Source organism: Triticum dicoccoides, chromosome 3A (genome assembly GCF_002162155.2).
Source record: "Triticum dicoccoides isolate Atlit2015 ecotype Zavitan chromosome 3A, WEW_v2.0, whole genome shotgun sequence".
Classification (NCBI taxonomy): domain Eukaryota; kingdom Viridiplantae; phylum Streptophyta; class Magnoliopsida; order Poales; family Poaceae; genus Triticum; species Triticum dicoccoides.
In genome coordinates, this window is record NC_041384.1 from 409915323 (window position 1) to 409923143 (window position 7821).

At 47.2% G+C, this 7821-nt stretch overlaps 1 protein-coding gene across 1 annotated transcript; it reads right to left on the bottom strand.

Annotated features, from left to right (window-relative positions):
- Positions 1-263: 263 nt before the first annotated feature.
- Positions 264-7016, bottom strand: LOC119268348 (ABC transporter G family member 36-like). The gene is made up of 21 exons (XM_037549959.1): positions 6664-7016; positions 6448-6568; positions 6278-6366; positions 5840-6084; positions 5636-5712; positions 5465-5518; positions 5277-5367; positions 4874-5175; positions 4509-4790; positions 4095-4411; positions 3836-3996; positions 3485-3751; positions 3146-3396; positions 2728-3060; positions 2363-2653; positions 2108-2191; positions 1894-2027; positions 1260-1487; positions 1006-1177; positions 642-896; positions 264-547 (listed from the first exon to the last, which is right to left on the bottom strand). The coding sequence occupies exons 1-21, from the start codon at positions 7014-7016 to the stop codon at positions 290-292; spliced, it is 4365 nt and encodes a 1454-aa protein (XP_037405856.1). The 3' UTR covers positions 264-289.
- Between the last annotated feature and the right edge of the window lie 805 nt (positions 7017-7821).

The following is a 7821-nucleotide window of genomic DNA, read 5'->3' on the forward strand; positions in this document are numbered from 1 at the left end:
TAATAATTTGGATGTGTGCATCATCAATGTCTCAAGTTGCCCGTGGTATTGAGTTGCTGCAGAAGCCAGGTGTACTTGATATCGTCTTGATATTAATATATTCCGTTTACCAAAAAAAAGCATTCGTGTGGTGCAAAATGTTTACAAAAGATAGACCTCTATGATGTACTAGTATAAGATAACTAATGAACCTAAACATTCCATGTGGTCAAATGATATGTACACATCAATTCATACTTGCGGGCAACTAATGCATTTCTTTCTAGAACATGCCTCATATCGTCATCATCTACCTCTTCTGGAAGTTGAGCTTCATGATGGCAAAACTGAACAAGAAGGCAAACAGCACCGCGAACGCCACGACCACCGTAGCAACATAACCTAACCAGCTGTGCTTGAAGTCGAAGTAGCCCTCTATAAAGTCTTTCACGGGAGTGCCGTTCTCCATCGGCGTTGTGACATCACCGAACTGTGAGACAACCAGCCCGTACAGTGTCCACGCTACGGGGCATACCCAGCAATACCATCTCCACCATATTGGAACTTTCTGTACATTGTTTCAGGGTAAAACGGGGAATAGTTAAGCTACGAAATGCTGAAAAAAGGAGTAGATGTGGACTGCCAAAGGTGATGGCACTTACTGGTCGGGGGATGATGAAACCTGAGAAGAGATTCCAGATGGCGTAGAATGCTGACGAGACGATTGAGGCGATGTGGTAGTTGGGTGTCAAGCCAACAGCCATCATGCCGTAGAATGTGAAGTAGAGCAGCGTGAAGTACATGAAGAAGAGGTACCAGAAGAATTTAGGAGCTGTCCACTCAAACCCAATCATCGAGTAAACTATGACTCCGTATACGGTAGCCTGAGCGAGTGTGTATGGGAGTTCAATGACAACCTGCAATAGAGAAGTTTCAACACTAATCAGACTCTGGCTCTCAGTAATGCAACCACCAGCTTAGAGCATGAGCACCTGGAACTTTGAATAATAAGAGAACAACTTTCACCTGGCCAAATGCGTACGGGAATGCTGAGTACATGCCGGCTGCTCTTTCACGGTAAAAGACTGTCCTCTCCACAGCCACCACTGGTTGAACCGAAGTACAGTTCATAATACCGATGAACAGCACTGCAGCATACATTGACCCCATGGCGTTGAACAAGTCTTGTGACTGGCTCCTGGAATAAGAACCAAGAGATAAATAAAATTTCAAAGGTTGGCTGCTTGCTTGCTATATAGGATGTGTGTGTCATGACATACATTTTGCCACCAAGGTCCCAGAAGATGGTGCCGAAGAGGAGAGCAATCACAGTAGTGAAAAGGAACCTAACGGCATTGTAAGGAGGGTTCCTCCAGTATGACAGGTTCTGCTTCCACAGGCAAGCTATGCATTGTGTGATCGAAGACTGCGAGTACTGGGTAGGGAAATACAGATCAGTTGAACCCGGCGCGGGTTGGCTTAGTTCCTTTATCAATGCCTTGTTTCTCCTGCAAAAGGTAACATGCCAATATTACATCTACATCTGCCATAGCAAAAATGCATTGGAGAAAGGAAAGCTGGCCTATTGTCCACTTCGAAGAAAAAAAACCGTTTCCGAAAAAAAGCTGGCCTATTGGAAGTCTGCCTTTGCAAATCTAAGTCCAAGTCAAAGAGCATTAGTATGTTACAACCGGGTAGTCCTTCAGTTTGTTATCATACCTTAGTTGTATTAGTATGCTGAGTTACCTGTAGCAAACTTCTAAGGTTTTGACATACCATAAATAAATCTAGTACCTATTTATCTGTAGTATGCTAAGTTACTTTATCTGTAGCATACTTAAAATAACTATGTTTCCTTGACCATCTAATGTGATTCCAAATGACTATATCTAGGATGGCAAGTAAGTTACTCACTGGTAGAGTTCAGATTTCTTGTATATGTCACTGAAATCAATGGCTAGCATCTGTTCTTGACCGATCGTTGTCACTTCCAACATCCATGTTGCTGGATTGTAGCCATCTTTAATTTTGCTGACTCCATGAATGCCCTGAGCAAAACAAAACCATGGGCTTATCAGTAAGCAAATTAGATTGGGGTAATATTCAAATTCTTGTAACATTGGTTTACCTCGTAGTAATTGATTAAGTCTGCAGAATGATGGCCCAATGGACCAGCATAGATCTCTTCTCCACCTCGCTTCATCAGGAATAGCTGCAAGCATTGATCAGGAAGTTTAGATCTCAGGGCATAATTCAAGGTTTGGACAACCAGCCATAATCAAGCGGTCAAGCCAGGCTAATGAATCGTGCAGATCACACTTCTACAGTAGAGAATGTTCCACAGGAAAGCTGGTAGAAATCTCCGCTGTGAGATCTCACTCACCTCATCAAATGCTTCAAATATGTCAATGCTAGGTTGATGAATCGTGCAAACCACAGTTCTACCAGTATCAACAGTGTTCCTCACTGTCCTCATCACGATTGCGGCTGCTCGGGCATCAAGTCCGGAGGTTGGCTCATCCATGAAAATGATAGAAGGATTAGCAACGAGCTCCACAGCAATGGTCAGCCTCTTCCTCTGTTCAGTTGACAGACCATTCACTCCCGGTAGACCAACCAATGCATCTTTCAGAGGCTTGAGCTCCACAAGCTCCATCACCTCCTCGATGAACATCTGCATACACAGAGGTAAGAAACAGTCGATCGTGTATTAACTAAAGCTAATAATTGCTATTTTGGTTGACTGACCCTTCTTTTGTTTGAATCAACATCCTCGGGAAGACGGAGCCACGCTGAGAAAAGCAGCGACTCATAGACTGTCACCTGCGGAGAGTGGATATCATTCTGTTCGCAGTATCCTGATACGCGTGCAAAGGTCTCTTGTTTCTTCGGGTATCCTGAAATGCTGATGTTTCCTTGAATGTACCCACCTGTCTTTCTCCCTGCCAACACATCCATCAGAGTAGTCTTGCCAGCACCACTGACACCCATCAGGGCAGTCAGTACCCCTGGCCTGAAAGATCCACTAACACCTTTGAGGAGCTCCAATCGGTCTTCAACTACGCCTTGTGCTTTCATTTCCTGAAACAAATTTCGTACTCATGGTTAGGAACTACGACAATGACCTACGATGATACTGTAACAGAAGCATTTTTTTATCAATTACCGGTGGCATGTCAACAGAGTATCTGATGTTGTCAAACGTGAGTGAAAGCGGGAGAAATGGAAGCACCATTCCCCTTTGCATGGGGCTAGAATTCTCTTCGACTATTGCTGAGTCATTTCCAGTGTTCATTCGTATCGGCCCATCATTGCTTGGTGATTCCAGGCGATCAATGTCCAGAACCTCACCGTTCAGGTTGGCATGCTTCTCCTTCAGTTCGTCTTCAGATACCGATGAACGGGAGTTACCGTATGCTGGAAAACCCCAAGATGAAACCGTTCTCAGGAATAGATAATAACCAAATCCACGAAAAATGATCAAACTAGTTCTGCATGCACTCACCCTTCAGATATGTAAGGGCAAGAGTGAAGAGAGCATTGAACAACAAGGTGTACCCGAGCATTGCACCCAAACCGATCCAGTACCACTTTGCTTCTGGAAACACTCCGCGATACTTCAGGACTTGCACTCCAAGGGTCTCGTTTGAGGCCGTGCTATTCAATATTTTATCCCAGCTGTGACCGAAGAACTCATTCACTGAGATGGCATTCTGTGCATACATTAGTGGGGAGATCCAGTAGCCCCAAATCCACCATTTCTTCACTTTTTCTGCAAGTTCGAAAGAAGGGAGGCTTACATATGAAAAAAATCTGTATTGTCAAGGACTATTAGGCAAGAAGGATGAATATTTACCTCTTACTAGAATGAATCCGCCCAATACCATAAAAATGAGCAGCATGAATGATGCAAAGACATTCGCAACAATCATGTTCCTTGCTGCTCCACCAATGAATCGGAAGAGTGATGCCGCCATCTGATTGATTGCTAACATAAGAAGATATTGCTTGAAGAACCTGGTTGATGGATAGCGGGTACTGTCAGAACATTTCCGAACAGCATCAAAACAAGATGCGTAGTTGTTAACCAAAAAGAGGATCCCCATAAATCTCACCTGCCTACATTTGGGTCGAACCCCATGACATAGTATGTTATGAAAACATAACCGCCAACCTCAACAAATGTTATTGGGATCTTGAGGATCCATGAGGGTATTGTGTAGGCCCATGCTGGGTAGAAAAGGAGATCTCTCTGCTTGAAGAACACAGGTAGCTTAAAGACGGTGAGTGCAAGCTCAGAGAAGCCATTGAACATGATCATGAGCACACCAAAGAAGAGTGCCCCCATGTAGATGCCCCCATTTGTTACCGAGTCACGCTTCATCTTTGTACGGAAGAAGAGCGTCATTGCAATAAATGACATGAGGATCAGCTGTAATGTCAGAACATGAGGGAATTCGTCATGCCTATGTTGCTTCTCATTCCATTATATACCAACCAATATATTTGTTTGTACTAATGGCAATTACCTGGAAGGTTCTAAACATGTAGACGAAAGAGTTCCTCTTCATGAGGAGGATCTCCCTGTCAATGTTTGCCTTTAGCAGCTCCGTGCCACTCACACCATACCTCGTAGTTGTCAATGCTGCTGGATGGCTCTTGCTCTTGTCGAATGGCACTGCGAGCTCCTTTCTTATAGCTCTCCCGGTGTGGAATGACTGGAATGCACGCACAAAGTCCTTAACCGGCACGAACCTGTAGGGCTCATCACCCTGCGCCCAGTATTGCTTTTGATCTTTCTTCGAAGTCACCTATTCATTAATCACACAGAGACATGTCTTTAATAAAAGCACCCATTCAGTACATAAGGTGGTAGCAATGGCAATGTAAGTACCTCTTGCAAGAAGTCAGCGATGCCCTTCCTCTCAGGACACTTGAACCCCACAGACTCAAAGAATTCAAGCACGTCCTCACGAGGGCCCTGGTACACGACTTGGCCATCAGAGAGGAGGATAATGTCATCAAATAAGTTGTACGTTTCAGGGGCCGGCTGCAGCAGGGAGATGACGGCTGTGCCACCAAGGATGTGCACAGATTGCCTGAGTGAGTTTACAATCTGGAATGTAGTTGAGCTGTCGAGCCCAGTTGAGATCTCGTCCATGAAGAGCGCCTTGGCCGGCCCAACTAGCATCTCACCTACAGGACATATCAACGTAAGCTTATTCATGTAACTGTTTATTTAATAGCTGACGTTGACATACATACTGAAATGGAGCTGGAGTTCTATCTTTTTTTACCAGTTGTAACACGCTTCCGTTGTCCACCAGAGATGCCCCTCAGCATCTCGTCCCCAACCATCGTGTCTGCACACATCTCTAGTCCTAATATCTGTAAAATATAGCAATGTCCAAACGGTGAGCAAGACAGATTTGGGTAATTCAATCTGAAGTTACTCGTAGCTGTAGCTCAAAGTTTCATGTACTACCTTCAGTATATAGTCTGTGTTCACATTGGCCTCCAGACCTCCCATTGAAGACGCCTAATGAAGATAAACAGAAAAAAAAAACATGAAGTCTTCATTTCAGATTAGATATCATGAAGAACACACAGAAACCACCAAAATATTATTGGTTTATTTCGGATTTGCAAGTCTTGCCTTCATAAATGCATCAATATCAGCATCTGGCTTGATATTTGCGGCCTTCTCTCGCCTCGACAACTCAGTCAGCATATCTGGCGATGTAACAAAAAGGAAGCTTGATAAGCATATCTCAAGCAAACTAAGCCAATCCCACAGAATCTGAAAACAGCAGAAATGAATGCATGAGCAAGTGCATGTGACAGTTGCAGAGAATGGTACCAAAGCGAGTGCCAACACCCTGGCAGCGTGCGGAGAAGGCAAGTGTCTCCCTCACGGTCATCTCCCCTATGTGGAGGTCGTGCTGGCTTATGTACGCCGCCGTCCTCTCCGGCACAAACTCCTCCATCCCGTGCCCGTTGTAGGTAACATTGCCTGAGACCTTGAGGTCTTTGTCGAGCCTCCCGGCCAAGGCGAGCAGCAAGGTGGTCTTGCCGGACCCAGGTGGGCCCAACAGGAGTGTCATCCTGCGCGAACGAAAAGAGCGTGAGGTGGAAGGAGCGATGAATGAAACCGAGTTCCAAAAGACCCGGGTCAAAGTCTACAAGTTCAATGTTCAAACAGGTGACAAGTGTACTCCGCAGGCAAGCAGAGCATGAGCATGAGCATGAGCATCGCATGTTTTCTGTGGCCAAAAGGCAAGAGAGATGTTTTGACTACCTGCGTGGCTTGATGATGCCACTGACGTCGTGGAGGATGGGCATGGTCCGCTTCCTGTTGGGGAGTATGCGCAGCGCGTTGGCCGCTTCCTGCACCAAGCACAACCAAAACAAATCAATGATCTCTTCCACTCACACGCTGAGACACAAACGTGTTGGTGCGATGATCACCTCGAGCGTGTTGGTGATGGAGTTGAGGACGGTGGGGAGGCCGCTGTTGCCGACCCGGACCTCCGCCTCCGCCACCAGGCGCTCGAACCGCACCTCGATCGTCGGCATTTCAATCCCAACCCTGCGCAACCAAACACGCACAAATCATCAAACACCCGGCAGGCATGGCGACGAGCTCCGGCCAGAAAACGGAAACGAGTAGTAGCACGCACGCACCGCTCGAGGCGGTCCTTGAGCTTGAGCAGGAAGCGCTCGTTGTCCTCGTCGGCGACGCGCACGAGGCGCTCGAGGAGAGCCCGGCGCTCGCGCGGCCCGAGGCCGTGCACGTCCACGACCCCCTTCCCCGCCGCCGCTCCGGGGGCCGCGCCCTCGCCGCCGTCGAGAGGCGGGAGGATGGCACGGCGGACGCGGTCGTAGGTGGGCAGTTTCTCGAGCGCGGCCCAGCGCAGCGCCTCCTCGTCGTCCTCGTCCCTGGACGATCGCGAGAACACGTCGTCCCCGCGCCGCCATATGGACCCGCTGTCGCGCCGCATGCTGGCGACATTGTGGATTTCCGCCGTCGCGTCCATCTCGCCTAACCCCCCACCGTCGGCGTGATTTCCAAGGGCTTTCCGGGTGTGTTTCAAGCCTCTCGGGCGCGTTTATGCTTATTCGGGTGAGGTGGGACTGCGGCTGGTGCTGGGAGGGAAGCTGGGACGACGGGGGTTTTGTAGGGCGTGGGAATCCGTTGGGACGGAACGGGGCAGGGAAGAAGGTGGTGGCTTTGGCTTGCGATTGCGAGTCAGAGTTGGGAAGCGGGGAAAGTGAGAACACGGGAGACGGCTTGGGTACCACGGAAATCCCCGTCCATTTCTACCGTGCGGCCGCTTGTCGCTTCTAGAAGCCTAGTCCGTACTCCGAGGCTGGACTAGGGCCGCAGTCCTCTAGAACGGCGTGTCCTTCCGCGAAGGATTTGGCGAGCCAGCATTTATTTCGCCAGCATTACCTGCGGGAATGCGGGCTTGATTAAACCCGTAAGTATTTATTTCCCAGCATTTTCCCCCCTCTGTCCAATCTATTTTTGGCCGCTGAGTAGGAAGGATTTTAGTAGGAATTCTATGAGGAAGATTTTCTCTGGCGCCCTTTGATTTGTATAGGAATCGATTTCTATTTCTACGTGAGTAGGAATTAATCCTTTACATTTCAAATGAAAAAAACATTAGTCTATACTCGATGGAAAATTCTTACCTATGCATCAAATGAGATCTCTTTCCCTATAAAAATTAAGTTACATGTCTTTTTCTTTTCTTTTCTTGCGGTGTGAGATACATGTTATTTTACTTACTATCATATGAACCAAACGAGACCTTCATGTGACATTAGTTATTATTCAAT

What these genes read in the sequence shown, in the direction of transcription:
- LOC119268348 (XM_037549959.1), bottom strand. Translation starts at nt 7,016, where the DNA reads ATGGACGCGACGGCGGAAATCCACAATGTCGCCAGCATGCGGCGCGAC. An exon ending in ATATTGATGCATTTATGAAG is followed by an intron (nt 5,519 to 5,635) that starts GCAAGACTTGCA and finishes TATCTTCATTAG; the next exon opens with GCGTCTTCAATGGGAGGTCT. An exon ending in GTTTCATCATCCCCCGACCA is followed by an intron (nt 548 to 641) that starts GTAAGTGCCATC and finishes AACAATGTACAG; the next exon opens with AAAGTTCCAATATGGTGGAG.